Here is a 19,360-nt window from a genome sequence, read left to right as displayed (position 1 = left end):
TCCGGTAGCACTATATGATGTCTTTTCCAATCTTTTGTTTCCCCCCGTTCAACTAATGTCATTTTTAGTTCAGTGCATTTAGGTTTTGACACGGAATTATATAATAACAAGCTAAAAATTGGTAGAGATGTTCAGATTGTTGTTCTGATCAACACTCAAGGTCCCAAAAAATTCCAGTTGGGGAAACCAAAATATGACGTCATCAAGATGGCCGACGACAGAATGTATCCCTTAAATTTTAAAACGTCATATCTTCTCAACATTTTAACGTAGAAACTTCGCTCTTGCTTGATTTTACTCGGAATAGATTCGCAATTATTATTTACAACTATTTTTGTCATACACTAATGTTGTCTTTAAATATGGCGCCTTAAAGTGAAAGGAATGTGTATTTTCAATTTGTATTTCAATCTTTAACCGTGAATAACTTTGAAACGGTATTATATACTGGAAAATGTTCTGAAGTAATCGTTATACGCTGTTTCAAGATCTTTCCAACGAGCCAAAAGAATTATTCTATCTCTAAAATGAACGCAGCTAATTAGTTTTATGTTGAGCTAGCAGTGATCGCATACCGCAATTTGCTATTACGCTATATTAGTTGATCAGTAGATTGCGTTACAGCTCAAATTATTATTAATATTTCGTGACATAAAATCTAATTAATAGAGAATCTATTATTTACGAATAGAAAAATAAAACAAAAAAGGAAAAAAATTAAATCTGTAAGAAGGTTACAAACGATATGAGGCCAGAAAATGTGAAAGGAGATTTTCCGTTTGTATTCGTGCGTGTTTTTGAGTCAGGTTTTGCCTGCAAAGCTGTTACTAAATGAAATGAGTGCAAATGAAGATCTTACTCATAGACTAAAAGCGTGGACTTATGTGTACTTCGAGGTACATCGTCACAGGAAAATATAAGCACGTCTCAATGACTACTGGACATTCAAAATATGTTACACGAAACATTGTCTCAAATCGAACCGGAAATCTATGGGTGCAATATTTCGAAACGGTTATCATTATGGGTCTCTTCATTAGAGCATAACGTTCAGGTGATTGGAACCTTCACTTTTATAGCATCCAATGTATGATTTCTTTCTTGCATGCTGCAGGCTACTTCAATTACGCAAAATCTGCCCACATTTACTTGCAACAAATGCTGAAACTAGAAACAATCATAACTCGTGAAGAATTTGACAAATTCGTTAAGCGTAGCTATTTCACAATTAGAGGAACAGAAAACTTTTGGTCAGGAATATGGACGGATATCACATTCAAACAAGTGTTAATGCTTATGATAAAGGCTGCAGGTGGATTAACACATGGTGGCTGCGTCCTGGATTTGTGCCATGCTTGCATCAGCACATGTTATAGACGCCCTCGAAATATTTCCCGATGTTTTCATTACAACGTCCGAACGACACATGGAACTGACAGAATCTCGGAAAGGAAGAGACAATAAGGATCTTCAGGAGATGATGATCTGGCTACACTCTCACAATCCTTTCAAAAACTCGTCAAATCTTTTGGTTCCCGGATCTAATGGCCTGGTGAACGATGAAAGTGTGTATTGTGATGGAGTCCAAGATCGAGGTGTAGATGCGATTAAATCAATTGCGGGTCAAGGCTTTAGTGACGTCCATCCGAAGCGAGAAAACAAGTATCTATCACTTGCAACTGTAGCCAAAACTATAAACTTTAAAGAAAAAGATGTTGAAGTTAACCATAACCAGTCTTTTCATCTTATTCTATGTGTCGTGCGAAGCGATAAGGAGGCCGAAACTTCAGGTACGATTTGGCCGCAAGACCACCTGCTCTTTTTGATGATGTTTCAATGCGAAAAGGCAAGAAATCAGCAATGATCGCTGTTCTGGAGGAACTTGCTCCTTCCGAGAACATATTAACAACAGATTCCGTATATACAATCGACAGAGGTTTTCTGTTGTATCATTTAACGTGGATGCGCGCGGCCAACCTAGGTCAGATATGTCTCCAGTATGTTAAATATATTCAGCAACAATACCGACACAGAGTTAATGTCCTTTTTATGGACACTCGGGTATAAGCACGAAAGATGAAGAGCATGAGAAGCTAAGGCGTAAAGAATCAGCAACGGAGAAAATAATCTACGATTTCAAATGATCAATTGTATCCCAATAACTGTTTTCCTGCTTTTGGTAAACATCTCAAACAAAAGAAGATTATAAAATTTTAACAGGGCATCTTCATACAATCAGCGGGTATTAAAGTACTCAAGCTTCCGCCGACACAAACTTCTTGGCGATTTCAACATCAGTTACCGTAGGAAGAACAGGAGTATCTTTAGTTCTTGTAGAAGAACACTGATTTGTTAGTTCTTTCGATTTAGATTTCGAAGTTTGGATGCTAATACCAGGAAAAAGAGACAATCCTCACAAAGTATACAGCAGTAGGAGAAGTTCTTTCTAATATTCTTTTCCTCCATACCGCAACTAGGTGTGATACAACTTCTACGCCATTTAGGAGAGGAAAAAATAGCGTTTAGAAAATTTCCAGAGAACTCTCTTTTAAGAAAACATATAAGTGTCTTTAACAGATCAGACGCAATTCACAAAGAAATTGAGAATGCTGGGGAATCTTTTCTTCTAGATTTATATTGCTATGATATAAATGGTAACCTGGATAAAGGTATGTATCGTTAATACATGAGAACTATGGCAATACAGCCTGTTAACTGAGCATTTGACTTAGCTTCACTTCGACCAACATCAGCTGCAACAAAGCAATATTCCTGCCAAGTTTATCACCAGGTTTAGCAGTGGAGCGGCATGAATTTATCACCAATCGATCGGGTATGGACGTAAATAGATGGTTGCTACAAACCTACTCCAAGCGAAAATGCCAGTGCACTGATAATATCTTGCAAATTATATATTGTAATTGTAAGTCTGGTTGCGAACGAAATTGAGAATTCCGAAGAAATGGCTTAAATTGTTTTGCTCATTGCTGTGAAAACTGTTCACACATTCTAGATGAGGACGATAACACGAAAGAGCTTGAACTATAAGCAGGGTCATATCCCATATCCCATTGACATGAGCAGTTCCACGCTCATTAATTATTATTCTGTCTAACAATTATTGTTTGTTGTGTGACAATTTTAATAGCTGAAGGTTAAATTGCTTCACATTATAAACATATTGTTTCACAAGACAATCATATATATCTTGTTTTTATAAGATATAACCTATACATCAGAGGACATCATAGAAGTTCTGCTAGTATTTTGCATAAAACACCTCCGGAAAGAATTGAAGCGAAAATATAATTTATTTTTTGAATATTTATTTTGAAAAGAAATTGCTTCAAAAGAAAATAAAATGGATCAATTGAAACATTAAATAGAAAAATATTTTTGAGTCTTGAAACATTAAATTTTAGACAAATTATAACGTATATGCCTCTTAAGGGCATTCAGTAAGCTATATGTTTCGCACTTATTTATGGTTGAACTATAACAGATGTCATCCCGAATATTGCAACTATTATTTGCAACACAAATTTCGTTTACGTTAATTCACAACATCATAAGTGATTTTCATGCGCTCATTTTTAAAGATAGTCGGAGGCTAGCTCCGTTATTTTTAGAGGTAGAGCAATAGTTTTGGGTTCGTTGGAAAGATCTTGAAACAGCCAATAACGATAACTTCAAAACATTTTCCCATATATAATTCCGTTTCAAAGTTATTCACAATTAAAAATTAAAATACAAATGAAAAATACACTTTCGTTTCAATTTAAGGCGACATATTTGAAGACAACATTAGTGTATGACAAGAAATCGTTATAAATAATAATTTTGAATCTATTCTGAGTAAAATGAAGCAAGAATGAAGTTTCTACGTTAAAACGTCGAGAAGGTACAACGGCCTAAAATTTATGGAATAAATTTTGTCGTCGGCCATCTTGGTTTCTCCAAGTGGGATTTTTTGGACTTTAAGTGTGTTCTTTAGAACAATAATCTGAACATCTCTGCCAATTTTCAGCTTGTTATTATAACATTCCGGTTTTGGATCATTTTTATCTAATTGCACTGGACTAATTTGAGAAGAAGAAAACCTGGTTCCCAGGCTATCAAACAACGTGCGTAAGAATGTAATTATTTTAAATTATTTTACTTTCTTCATTCCGTTGTACAAGCGATGATGGAAAACATAACGAAGTACAACATGTTACGAATATAACACAAATAAGTTTTGTGTTATTCACTGTAACTTAACAAAACATTATATGTAGATTAATAATGTGTTGGTCTTCCTGCAAGTTTTAGAACAACGAATTCTGACTATGCATACGTACGAAGCGGATATTTATAATGATTCACCAGGTAGATTGGTCAAGAAAGAAAAAGTAAGTTTAGCGGAATCTGAGGTCAAAAGCACCTGCTGACATTCATTGTCAGATCGTAGAGGTGTATGAGGAAGGATTAGCTTTAAAGTAACACGTGGCGACTTCACCTCTTCCTATAAAGAAGGACAAACCAGTATTGCTAAAGACAACCATATGAATATGGTAGACCGAATACCTTAACTATTCACGAAAACTTTGTTCGTTTGAGTGAGTGTATGCACGTGGACAGAGAAAGAACATATTGGTAAGTATCATCTGTGCTGGGATTACAATATAGTATAGTACATAAAATTGTAGTAATAACCTTAAGTATAGGACAATATGCGCGAAATGAGTACCATTAATACTATCCGACAAGCATAATGACAGTATTGTAGAATATCGTGCAACGTTAGTCAGGGAAAGAAAGTATTTTGTTTACCTGATAACTCGTGATGAGATAATATTGCATATTGTCATTCTGTCAAGGAAGCATAAATCCATGGAATGCAATCATGTATTTTATTAACGGGAGAAGAAATTCAAAATGCTTATTTGCCCAGGAAAAATTTGTACACTAAATTCTGAGACGCATCACGTGTCCTACTGATCGATTATTTGAAACAAGGGCAAACCACGAACGCTGAAAGCAACTGCAGAAGACTTCTAAAGCTACTGGATAAAATCAAACAAAAATGTGCAGGTCTCCTCCGTCGTGCTGTGTTTCTTCTGGATGATAATGGGAGTTTCATTTCAACCCAATAAACTATTAAATTTAATCAGCATTTACACTGCGAATACGTAGAGCACTCACGTGAAAACTTCCTCACGTTAATTCCGAGTAATTGGAGTTAATTCCGAGTTAATTCCGAAGTACTGTGTAAAATATGTGTAAAACATCAACTCCTGCTGTGAGAAGTACTTGAACGAAAAGGTGTTACATCAAGGTATAAGTGTTGTGTGTCCTTTATTATTAGGTGTGTTGATGTTCCAGTTATGTCTATCGCATAAGACATAATGCACTTTGCAACCTTGATTCTATAACAGGTCCCAAGAGGAAGCACTTTCATTTATGACACAATACCTTAATGCTTTTTAAGTAAGTTGGAAACTAAGTAATCAATTTATGATCAATCTTCTGCCATAAATATAAATGGTAGCCATAGAGTTTCAATTATCATCTCGAATAGACCAACCTGCGAGAATGAAACTTGATGATGGTGTTAGTCTGTCTCTACATATTCAGTCTTTAATGCGACTCATTTTGCATGGATGACTAGGTGGAGATCTTGGAAGTAAAAATCTAAATTATGGTTTTCCAGGAAATGTTCTATTTCGAAAATCACCTCGTCGTCATTCCAGAAATTTCTGCTATGCAATGGTTTCTTCATCCACGGAAGGAGGAAAAGTCAATGCGTAACATATCTTTTGAGTACATTGGACAAAAATTTGATTGCCAACAGAAACAGCATGTGCGATTATCCTGTGCAGAATAAGCTATGGCATTTTCGCGGAGCATAAAGGTTCCCTTAACAGCTTCCCTCGACGCTTCGCCTTGACAGCTTCCTATAATCTCGTCAGGAGATTTTGGTAGTATGCTCCTGTGATCGTTTGCCTGTCATAAGCATACTGTTAGCACCACCCCTATCACCTTGCCCGAAGATAGTTGGGTCTTCGTTTTTTCCGGCAGTGCTGAATCCACATTGTTTCCATTGCTTTCATTGCTCCTTTGTCTCCAGGTCATAGTGGTGGTAGTGGTCTATAGTGATTAGGCGTTTAAAGAAATCATATGCATTGGCCTAACACAGTTGCAACACTTTTCTTGCTGCCTAAATTCGGCGGGTGTGAAAAATCGAGAAACTCAGCGACCGGTAATATTTATCGTGTGCAAAATACTGTACAAGGTGTTTAAAACTGATCCATGACGGTTTTCACTTTCTCCACTATCGTTTGAATTATCATACTATCGTTTGATATGCGAGACAAGTCTTCCATTTCTGTTGTGGTTCCTTGCACAGAGAGATGGTCTGTCATTGTCTGATCACACTTGAAGAGTCTGTATTGCCTAACAAAATTGTCACTTAATAAAACTTTTTAGCCATACATTTTCATCAGTTCAGCTTGGATTGTTGCAGTTTTCAGCTCAAATGCAGAAAACGAATTACCTGTCATCCAGATCTCCGCCCATGACCGGTAACTCTACCAAGCGTTCATACGGTTACCAGTTTTCCCGTTTTAAGTGAGAAATGTCTTCCAACTTTACAGGAGAACCTTGCGTCTCCAGCTCTTACTTTTGATACTGCTTTCCCAAATTTTCCCAATGAAAATGAACCTAAATGCCAGATCGATGTTCCCACTAGTTCTACAGGTGCACCTATCACTAGTTATCCCGTTAGTCTCCCAGACGACTATTCCTTTCACTACATTGCAGAGTGACTCATCAAGTTCTACTCGCATAGCGGCAATTTCTTCGGATTTTCCACAACAGAATCTTATTGCTCCAGCATCTTCAGAATCGGAGATGGATACGTTACCTGTAACCGCAGTAAGTACTCCACCGTTAGCAATTACTGATTACTCCTACAAGGAAGTGAGTGTTTCTTTCGATGTGGATTCGATATGGGATATGAAACAGATTTCCATCACAGTGAAACAAGTGCTAAGGCAAATGATAGTGCTGCCTCCCAAAAAATTTATCGTATCATCCAGTTTTAAATGGGAATATGTTCAAGTGTTTACACCCGTCTTTGTTGTTTCAAGTGCAGTGTGTCATTTCCTTGTGTAGTGTTTCTTTGGTGTCTTTTTATTTCTGTAGCCATTAACTATGTACGCAAAGCGTGTAGCCACGTTTAATATCAAGACGAGACGGTAAGACTAGACAGTATTTCTAGTATTACCAAGCAAATAGCACTAGCCGATTACATCAATGAATCATTTCTGGATATAATTTTTCTTCAAGAATACAATACCGACATTTTCTTCTTTCTGTCTAATCACTTGTGAGAAGCCAATCCTTCCGAAACTGGTTCTGATACAGCTACTTAATATCGCCGAGACATCTCACTAACCGACTTCTCAAAATTTCCGTCAGGTTAAATTCTTACAGCCAATTCTGAACTTACACAGTTTTGAAACATATTTGCCGTCCGGGAATAACAAAGGTTCTGAGCACAACTCCCTCTATCTCACCGACGTTAAAACTTAGTTACACTCTGGTGAAAGAGATTTGATCTGTGTAGGAGATTAGAACGCAGTGTTAGAATCAATAGATACAAGTTCTCCAGCATTGTGCAAATTGGTTCAAGATTTTAATTTACTTGACGTATGACCGATGGATCCAGTCCCGATGGATTCCTCTTTAGTCCCGATGGATCCAGTCGCTTGGTCGAATCTATGTCAGTCCCATTTTAATAGATTATGTGCGCTCTATAGAAGTTCTCCATGTATACTTTTCTGACAAATATGCTGTAGTTTACACTTATTCATTTGTACCTCCATAAGTACTTAAAATCGTCCTTTGTTTGATCACTTAATAACATCTTTTTATCTGACGAAGTTCTACAGTTATTCAGTACCAATAGACGAAACTATTTAATGCACTTTAAATTTCAAAAGAGAAGTTTATTTTCCTGGTGGTTATCTCACATTAAACCGTTTTTTCGGTCTATCTGTAAGCAGCACTGACGAGTTAGGTCCTCTCTTCCCAACGAACAATATAATTAATTTATTGTGTGTATACTATAAGAACGCGCCTAAGGAGCTGACGTACTACCTAATAGTAAGGAAATTAAAGAAGTTCTACTTACTTTGCAGCGTAGAAAAAGTCACGTTTCTTTTTACGAGAAGCAAGATAACGATGATTCAACATAAAATTCCCTCTTTACATACTGTTTTTCGTGAAAGACGAAAAGGTGAACAAAATTTTATTTCCAAGTTCATCTTTCCTAGCGGTGATGTTCACGAGTATGATCCTGTCCTTTAAGCTCTGTACGATGTATACTAGCACCTCTATTCTTCAGATCCAGTCTACTTTTTTGTCTCTTACTTGGAACATGACACAGTTCTTTCAAACCGGAGGCCCGTAACATTTTCAATGCCCCCTTTACACAATGAGAAGTCAACCAAGCTAGTTTAGCGGGAAAGTTAAATAAATCCCCGGGACCCGATGGTCTTACGCTCGAATTTTACTGCCAATCTCACAACACTTTTACGCCTTTCCTTACAGAAAAAGTATAAGGAACTCTTACTTACCCTCACGTGGAACTCTATATTTACTGCTGTTATTATGGTTCTTTTACCTAAACATGCAGGTGCGCATGATTTTGATTAATTTTGAACCAATTACCCTCCTTAACTTTGACCAGAAAATTTTGTCCAATTGGCTTTCATCTCTTTTAGAACCATTTTTAAATAATCAAAAACCAGTACTGATTAAAACATATCACCTATGTTTTCAGCATTATTTAATATACGAGAAGGTATAAAATGGTATCCGAATACTAGTTCTCCGCATGTCACTCTACTAGTTCCTGATTTCTAAAAGGTATTTGACAGGTTGTCACATCATTATATGTTTAAAGTAGTTGAAAAATATGGTTTCTGAGACATTGTTCTTAATTTGATTAAATTTCTATATATTCACCGATATGCAAATTTAAAATTTAATTGAGCACTAATAAATCGTATCAATGTACGTCGAGGTATTCCACATGATTGCTCTGTTTTTCATTATGTACAGCCTGGTTCTCGTTATTTTTCTTTTCACATTGGAACAATACATTCATGGTATCTAGATTGGTGCAACAACAATAAAATTAGAAGCATTTATTGACGATGTGCATTGTTTTACTAAGAGTCCACAAGAACTGTGACGTGTTGAAACCCTCATATCGAAATATATGTCAATTTCGGGTGCTGTTCTAGACGAACAAAAGTCAAGCTTGATGTGTATAAACCCAGCTGACCAACACGTGCATTTGTCTGCGATTCATTTTACTGATAGCAATGTCACATAGACACTATAGACTACAAAGTTTATAGCATAACATGTACTTTGGTTGCCCTTATCATTAAAGTAAAGCACGTCATGTAAGTCTTGCATCCGAGCTTATCTTTTAAAAGTCTTTATATTTAGTGATCTTAAGTTCATTACACGACTCTTTTATTTGCCAAAAGTATATCAAAGTATCAAATGAAAACACACAGGGCAACTGCTGTGGCATCGTTATTGCCTAACGATGAATGACGTGACTGTGTGGTTATCAAAAGGGGAGGATGCCCTTGGTCTTAAACACAATTAACTTCAGAGCTACTGTCTGTTGTTACATTGTGTGTAACAGACACTCTGAGTCCCTTTCCACCATGGCTTTGTGTGTACCACTACGATATATATTGACTTGAAGTCTCCCTTCATATACAATCTTGGAGTTTCATTGTGCCATAGCTCAAGGAGTATTTATTGATATTAGTTCAGGGGTGTATATAACCACACGCCCAGGGTTAGTAGTTTATCGATGCGGGCGAATTTTTAAATAGTACAGATTATAAAAAAATACATTGAGATATGGGATGTGGGCTAGTAGCTCTTTCCTTGGGCTAGTAACATTTTGTTGCTTATTTGCATCCCTGTATTAGCTACTTGCTTATTACACGGTGTCACCTAGAAGACCTTTCTGTAAAGCAATTATATAATCGCTTCTACTCCACCATAGCTTAGGTTCTGTGTGTTGTAGAACATTACCCAATGACAAACTGGAATAAAATCTGGACAAACATTCATGCTCCGGTATTGTCTCCTGGCATGGTACAGTGTTGTTCATAATATATATCCTACTTACGGCAGACTTTATGAATTGGGTATCAGTAATATTTCTTTGTATGGTACTTGTTACGCTCTAGACACTCCCGATCACCGGCTCGAAATTTGCTCACGGAACATAGCGATATTGTTCCATTATGAGAAAACTATTGCTCGTATCTCCAGAACAACTCGTTCTAATATTAATTCTACGTCACTCATGTTGCTTCCTAATTATCAATTTTAAATCTATACTAAACATAATGCAATTCTGTGGATCACGTCCGAAACTATCGATATTGTTTTACGTATTGATTTTAATGGTATTGTCACTTTGGACATCAGCCAACTGATGTTACGCAAGCAAACTATACCACTTTCAATCCGGAAACAAAAGCTTGCTAATTTTCTAGCAGCAATATACTAATGTGTCTATTGTAATTTTTGTTTATTTGTTTGTTTATTCTTTCTAATATAATTGGCTGCTAAGAGTATAAATTTTGTTTGTTTATTCTTTCCGATGTAATTGGCTGAGAAGAGTAGTTAAAACCAAAAATGGATAAAGTCATGCCTTGATAGCTATAAGGTTCGTGGTTCAAAGCCCATCTCAAAAGAGATTCTTTAAATTCTTAATTCGCCAGATCTTTCTCTCCATTCTCAATCATCTGAAGTTTTAAAAAAAAGATCTTTATCGAAGAGTCCCAAACCTTTCCTTCTGTTTCACAAAGTCACAATTTTCGTCGCAATACGGATGCTGTCCGGTCATTTTTCTTCAATTCTAAACTTGTATATGTAACTTATCCCTTTCTGTCTCCGTATTTGAATCTCACTCTCTCTCTCTTAATGTTGTCCATGAATTCATATGACCTGGGATGAATCTTTCGACTCTTGAACCAAATGCAAGAGGTCTAGAAATTTGCTATTTAACTATATAGGTTTGTTGTTAAATGCAGCATTATTTGTGATTTTGGCCCGGGAGCGGGAGAATTCAGAGATTCACTTTTCCATTAGTAAAAAATGAAATCAAATCTTTAAGTTTTAAAAACACGATTATGGCGGGTAGACTAAAGAAGACGCTGATGATGAGCAATGAAGGTAATGATGGAATGAAGAAAGCGGGAGGGTACGGCAGAACTCACATGCACTCTTTGTCCACCACAAATTTCGCTTGGCACGAACTGGGATCGAACTTTTTTTTACTACTTTGATATTTTGCACCCTGATATATATATATATATATATATATATATATATATATATATATATATATATATATATATGTCTGTATAATGTATGTAGTTATTAATTATATTCTGACGTAGGTAAAAACATTACTCTCGTACTTAAATTTCTGTAAAAAAATGAAATTTTTCTATTATTTCAACTCGCTTATTTATACAAAAATAGCGCTGTTAGATTTTTTTATTTCAATTTTCGGGTTTAGAAGCTTAGATTTAGTTGCAATGACCTGCTTTCGTTCATATTGAAGATTACATGTTACATTTATGAAGTGGTGTAACTCTATCAAGTAATATTTTTTATTATTATTAGTGTTTGTCACAATGCTCGTATACGTATGTTATTTATGTACAAATACATTTAATGCGCCGATATTTGTAATATCGGAAGTGTCAATATTTTTAGACTTAAACAGCGGGAATTTAATGCACAGGTTGTTCTAGTAAACTGAATATAAAATCAGACTTTAACGAAATATTTTACTCTGTTCACTAGAATAATGATGATATACTTATTGACAGAACAGTCCATAAGTTATTAGTATCGTTTAATGCTTCATTTTTACAGCAAAAGAAGAGTTCTGATGTGTAAAGAGAAAACATATTCATACCTTTTCGTTCTATAACATACCACTTGTCCTTAAATGTTGCTACTGCATAATAAAATACTTTACTTGCACCAGGAAGTTTAACTTTCATTTCGTTTAATTCCTTTGTGTACCATTTTACGAGAATAGTATGGTTATCGTGAATTTCAATATGTATAAAGTTGTAATCAGCATTTTTTCTAATACTCGGTACCTGAAATGAAATAAGAATATTTATATGAGGGATGCAAATAAGCAACAAAATTTTACTAGCCCAAGAAAAGAGCTACTAGCCCACATCCCATAATCGAAATCATTTACTTACCTTCGGTATTTTAATACTGATATTAAAAACTCGCCCGCACCAATGAGTCGCTCGCCCCTAGCATCTGCTTATTTGCATCCCTAAAATGTATAGGGTGGTCCATCCTAACATGATAAAAATTAATTTCAGGTTATCTCTTCTCTCATCCCCCCGTTTTGTTCCATATATAGTAAATTCTCTAAGAAGTAAGAAAAAATGACATCAATTAAATAATATTAATTGGCGCCCTAAGCAATTCGAAGTTTGATCTACTTTGTTCATCAACTCATTAGGATATCATGATTCCAGAAGTTAGAGAAAATAATGAATTACCCGTCGAAATTCGAACTTTACTGTGCTCTGTACACGTGGGAGGGCAAGAATATGTATTTGATTCACCGCACATGTGCAAAATTATGTCTATTTTTAGACGCTGATGGCCAGTCGCACGGGACTGCCTGGTGCCACGGTAGTGCTCTGTGAGGTGTGCGTTATCGAGCCGATCGAATTGTTGTTTGTTATCGCTTGTTGTGCGTGGTGATGTAACTGAAATGGCGTCATCGTTTTGAAGTAGTTTCCAGCTCCGATCACAGAATAATATATACAACTTATCAAACGAAATTCTTAGAAGCAAACTACCTTCAAACAGATAAGTTATCCCTATGTTAATGTACAATCTACGAAATGTTAACCTGAAATTAAGTGAATGTGCTAAGCTGGTTACTTAAAAAATTACAGTTTTGGAGCAAAGCCCGTATTTTCATTCGTGATGAACAGCTTTGCATTTCAGAATTAGATAAGTTATACAAAATATTGACAAACAATCAAATCCAGCAAAAACGTGAAGCACAGACACAACAAGACAATGTAACAAAGTTTGTAGATGCGCTTGACGATCTACTTGATATTACGTATGAGGAAGCGTTATCTTTGATTCCACTTGAAGAAGACGGATTGTTTTTTATAATTGCAAAGACAGAAAGGAAGAACTGGATGCATGATGGTAACGAATAGGAAAGCGGCGCAAAAGAAGAAAAGTGCAGATGTTTGATGAATGCAGAACACCGGTTTATACGGAAATGTAACAAGATAATATATTTTTCATTCGTCTTGCTACATAAGCTCTATGAAAAGCATTTTGTATTTTGGTCACTTAAACACAGATACCACACATTCAACTCTGACTTTATGTTATTATCAATTGGCTGGAGGGTCAGAGCAAATAGTGTCGGACCTAGGGGTCGCCCTGCTGAATGCCTCGTTGAAGAAAGATGATATTGTCTCCTACAAAAAGGTTGCTATTTTGAGAATAGCACTGAAACACGTAAAGATAGAAATTTAGGAAAAAATATTTTTTACTGCAACTAGCAAGTGGAAATCGATTTTCAAGAACGCCTTCACTTATGGGGGTGGAGCATGTACAGTAGCTTCAGCTCCAGAAGGTATGCATACATCTGCTTGGTGGGGGATAACATATCTATTAATGATTCACGCATTCGAAAACCAATAGTCTTAGCCGCCAAACAACTCCCAACTTTTCCAAACCGCTACTGGGTATATCCCTCCACTTTTCTTTCTTAGCAATATCAATGATGCGCCGAAGTAAATATGTCTTTAAAAGATTGGTACATTCCCTATATTATTATGTGTAATAAATCACAAATAGAGTTGACTAGATAATCATTTGATTCATATTTCTGACCAAGAATAAGATTTTTCAATATCTATATCCTGAGATTATCCATTCCTACTGCTAATCCAGACGGGTAAGATTTTAGTGCCGTAATGAATTCATCAGTGGAGACTCTGGTTACTGGAGTACTGTATTTGTTTGGTGGCTCCGGTGTAGCTAATGAATATGAACGAGCAGGATGCTTCCCTCCCTCTGAGAGCTTCCAACACTGATGAATCTGGAATTGTCATGACGTTCCGAAGTTAATAGCCTCACTACTGCACGTATGTCTCCATCGGATAATTTGTGCTCAAACCTCTTGAAATTGAAACATTTATTTCTCGGTAATTGGCGAGGTTTGTATATTTTTGTGTGAAGGTCTAATAGAGCTTCTCGTTGTTATTACGACCAATTTCTAACTCTTTGCTTAACCAATGTTGCAAAATTAGTAACGTTTTCGGAATACACACAGAACTCCGTAAGGAAAAAGCAACAGATCTATTCAGAAATTCAAGTCACTACTGACTGTTATCTTTTGAACCAATTCATATAATGAATCTGCCACCGACAATCTTCCTCCTCGCGGAACTCGACGAAGGGTTGGAATTTGGGCGTTTATACGTAGCAGTATGTTACATATTTTAGTACGAAATTCCTTGGAATTGATGTCATTTAATTATATGTTTATAAGTAATTAACAGCATTGTGTTGCAATTTAACGGCCGATTGTTTGCTCTTGGATACTTCATGGTAACTCCTTGTACTATGAATGGCTAAAACTCTTTCGCTGAAGAAGTATTTATTGGAGTGGAAGCATTGTATGTACTTGTAATGATAGGTAACAGCACGTCTTTAATTATATGGCATTTTGAGACATCCGCCTTACTAGCAGCAACATTACAGCCGCCATTCATATTTCCGTCAATCATATGAGGTGTGGCTTCAACTGGCAGCAGTTCGTTAGGCTTGTCTGTATTCACATTCAATTTGATATTGATTATTTTTAATCTTTTGAATTGGTTTTGGGGTTAATTCCAACATTACTTAATGGAAAGAATCGCAAAAACAATTTCTAAACACTCCGCTGATTAAATATAAGCTTATATTACTTATGTTACAGTAATATTTTTATATTTTTATTATCTAAAATAGAGTCCTTTGCAATTTTTAAACTTCTGTAACTTATTGGAATAAAAATGCTGTAACAGCACAAATTACATGAAAACTTTCTATACTATGGTAAAAGAAGTTCATAATATTACTTCTAAATTGATTGTCAAATTTTAAAGAGAAATAAACAGTTACATACAAAGTTTTAATTTCACGGTCCTAGAACTGAACGTTAAAAAACTATTTATTTTTATTATTAAGCTATTTATTACTGTTAATCTATATAAATAAAACAAAGGGATTATGTGTCCGTATGTCTGTGTGTTTGTCTGTGTTTTGCCTGAGGGCAGACGTATGGTCCTAGAGAGCTACCTCTGTACCACATTTTGGTCGTGGGTACATTGGCCCAGACCCGAATGCAAGACGAAGCATTTTTTTTAATTTCTAATTAGGGGCGTTACAAGGGGGATTAGAGGCATATCTAAAAAGCCGAAAATGACGGGCATTAGTATGTAATCTGCGTATAGTTTCCGAGGTCACTGAGGTGAATTGTGCAATTATCAATGTCGCTTACATCTATAGCCGTCACAGGTGGTTCACAGACATATGTCAAAATGTTCTCCACAAACCTTTTCTCTTTATTTTGCAGCTATATCTTTGGTAATGAAATTTATTATTGCAGGTACATCTTCCACAACTGCGTGGACCTCTAACACAGATTAGGATGGAAACACACTGGAAATGGCCGAAAACGATGCTGATTTTGCTCAAACATCACCTTCAAGAAGCAAAAGGGAAACAACACAATTTCATTAGAGATAAGTTATTGGCAGTCCTCGATAAGTGCAGAATTAGTTATCGGGGTACCTTCCGCGTAATAACAGCATCTGTTGAGGCACTGAACTACAATCCGCGAACACTGATTTGAAATAGGTCATCCATACGACGCTCAGGGAAAAATTTGGGAAAAGAAAGGCAAGGGTAATAAGGACCAAATTCATTTGAGCAATATGACTTCTCTCATTGTGCACTACGATTCTAAACTTCTTTCTGAAGCAAGTACACATGTAAATGTAGACAGATTATCAATCGCAGTGACATTTGGTGGTGAGACACAACTGCTTGGTGTTCCGAAACAGGACAATTGCACTGGTAAACATCAAGCGGAGGCATTATTTGTCAAATTAAATAAATGCGGCGTTAGACAAAGTGAAGGGGTTATGTTGCCTGACAATACCCACCACACAAGACGCGTTAAAGGCACCTGTGTTCAGATGGAAAACTTATGGGACTAGAGATCCTTTACTTACCTTGCGGAAGGCAGGCATATTTACGAATTTGTATTAAGAAGTGTGTTTGGTACGAAGTTTCAATTTTCAACATCATGTACAGACGAGCGCTTATTCAAGAAATTCAATGAATAATGGGCAATTTTTGATTTGTCAAAATATGAGCCTTGAGGGAAGGACAGTTTTGTGCAATCGTATGATCAGATTATTCATGACAATATGTTTCGCTTTACCTTCACTAATTCTCAAACAACAACAGTGTAACGATAATTAGAAAGAATTGTTGGAGCTCATTATAATATTTCTGGGATATTTATTACCGTACCGAAATAATTTCCACAATCCAGGTGCTTACATCTGGAGAGGTGGATATCAAAAGCCATCTACTGTTTGAAGATGTTTAAGTTCCGAAAGCAGTTCCTTCTTTCAACTGTTGAAGAGAAATTTTTATAAGACAATTGTGAATTTCTTGATAACCTGTACGTCGAAGCTTGATTCACTTGCATCAATGCTATTGCTGCACTATATAATAATTTCCAATTTTTAAAGAAATAAGTTTAACATCCGAACCAAGCCACCTCAGATTACAAAAGATTTAAGTCAATTTGATACCCACCAGGCAGTGAACTTCTTGAAAAAGGGTCCAGCCATTACACATGAGGTTTTACTAGATTCTTCACCATACCCACCAGACAAATTGCTAAATGCTACCAAGACTATGAACCCAGATCGCTTCCTTCATTCTTTACATTCCAAGTATAGTGTGGTTTAAGCAGCGATGGTATCAGAAATGTGACCTATTGATTAACGTTGAATCCCAAACACATGAACTTGTGAGCATATAAATTCAGTCCGCTTCCTTCCTTTACATTCCCAGGACAGTGTGCTTTCAGCAGCGATGTTATAAGAGGTGACCTCGCCTTTGTCATCATCATTTTGTTGAAATCGGAAGGTAAGGAATTTACTTCACTTTCTGGCATTTTCCTCATCCGTCTTAGTTATTAACTCTGAGTTTCTCTCAGAAAGAGATGATAAAACTGTCAATTTTGATTTCGATATTAGATTATCATAGTTTGAGAGTCTACCATTGTCTCATAGTGCGAAGCAAAATTGACTTGTGTAAGTTATCATAACTTTCAAATAAAATGTGTGTATACATGTATAATGCTTGTTGACACAATTTCGTGGAGTTTCGTTCACACTACACACAGTGTGAGTTCTCATAATGTCTCATGTAATCGTATATTTTCCTTTCAAAACAGCTTTCAATAGATTATTTTTTAAATCTTATATGAATTTGTATAATACAAAATGACTTTACATTTTAGAAGGACATATTAGCTGGCGGATAGATGGATGGTTTTGGAAAATAAAATCTAGATGATTGAAAAAGAAACAAACTTGTCAAAAAATTTGATTGTTAGTTTCCTAAGGATTATGCTGCAGAAGATATATGGGACGTGGAACTATAGTTTAAAAGGAAATTTCGAATCTCAGTCATGCATTTAAATTTCAGTGGTTTCCTACCGAGAATTTAGCCTGAGACCACGTACGTAACTGATCAGTAGAGAAAGATCCGTAACACTGAATTCTGTCATCAAAGTGAAAAGGAATATTTTACTGCAGCGGAGTTTGTTTTTTACTGAAGTGGGGAAAAACGTTTGCCAATATATGGTGCGGGGTGATTCCCAGTTTGCACTTGTAGTGAATGGTGTCACCTCTGTTTCGTCAGTTGGAGAAAGTTCTTTAACGTGGTCAGGCACATTAAAGATTCCTCGAGATCAGCGAACGTTTGGATATGCAGAAAATATTCAAATGGAAGTCCTCAAACATCCTTTGTAAAGCTGCAGATCTCTCTTTGTGACCCCATAACTTAAACCTTCTTGAAACACTTACTCAAGAGTCATCTCTGGAACTGGAAACATCATCAATCCAAGAGTTACTAAACTGAAGACAACCATTCCCTTCCTACGTGCTGGGATAAGTGTACCAACATCAAGTGTCAATTATCTGTAGGAACATGCTGCTGCACACGAACTATACTTAATATATTTTGTATAACATATTATTTGTATATAACCGTAGTCTCCTTTTCATTTGGGTATACTTTATGCAATATACAATCGTCTCCTACAAGACAAATGTCGAAATGGTACCTATCATATACGTTCCCAAACGTTTTCCGTTACTCAGATATAAAATATCAAGACATTGCTCGTTATACATTTTTTTCGGATTGAGTGCTACCAACGGAAATCGAACCCTGGACCTCCGGATTGGGTTAAGATGATGGGGATGCACAGCACAATCACATTTATTCAAGAGGGCGATAGGCTGGAAAAGGTTAGAACCACTGATTTAACCAACAAGACATATATCTTGCTAATGAATTTTTACTCACTGCGTAATTATGTTTCTCAATGTGTGGTGGAGGTGATATAGAGTTTTAGGAGACAGCCTATAATGTTACGTTTGATTTTGTATGATGTACTGTGCATTCGTGGGCTGCACAAGATTTAAGCCCCTGATTGTATTTGGAGCTCATATAGTAAGTATTATCTGCCATTCAGAACTTCGGTGTTACAGAAAAACCCAAAACACAAAACTTTAAGATTCTATGACTTAGCAGAAATTTCATTGTCTCCGAAACAAAGAAAACTGGCGGTTGAATCATAATATGTGCAAAAGCTTATGTCTTGCCCTATTATTCTGTCCTTCGAATACACGCTTGTTTTGCCCGAATCTTCAACACTTCGTCCCGTCCACCCCATTATACATATGTTTTTGGCGGTTACATCATTAGTTTTCTTTTTGCATTTTACCTTACATTCATATATCACACATGCCGCTTCTCATTTCAATTCCTTACGCTATATCCAAGATCCCGGTTTTCAAGAGGGCTGCTAAGTCAGTGTTACAGCATATCAAATATCATGATATCATTTTGATGCTACCCATCCTTTTCGTTTTCGACATACATGCGTATCATGCGA

At 36.2% G+C, this 19,360-nt stretch overlaps 1 protein-coding gene across 1 annotated transcript in view; it reads right to left on the bottom strand.

The window, feature by feature from the left end:
* LOC145672099 (uncharacterized) overlaps positions 1-19,360 on the bottom strand; it is a 215,842-nt gene that overhangs the window by 74,769 nt on the left and 121,713 nt on the right. The window contains exon 4 of the mRNA XM_081741367.1: positions 12,017-12,206. Within this exon, the coding sequence (XP_081597493.1) occupies positions 12,017-12,206 (190 nt within the window). The remainder of the gene's footprint in view (positions 1-12,016; positions 12,207-19,360) is intronic.

The sequence above is a fragment of the Thermobia domestica genome, chromosome 15 (assembly GCF_964235325.1).
Source record: "Thermobia domestica chromosome 15, izTheDome1.hap1.1, whole genome shotgun sequence".
In the NCBI taxonomy this organism is placed as follows: Eukaryota; Metazoa; Arthropoda; class Insecta; order Zygentoma; family Lepismatidae; genus Thermobia; species Thermobia domestica.
The sequence above is the reverse complement of the archived record's forward strand: the minus strand, read 5'-3'. Positions and strand labels throughout refer to the sequence as shown.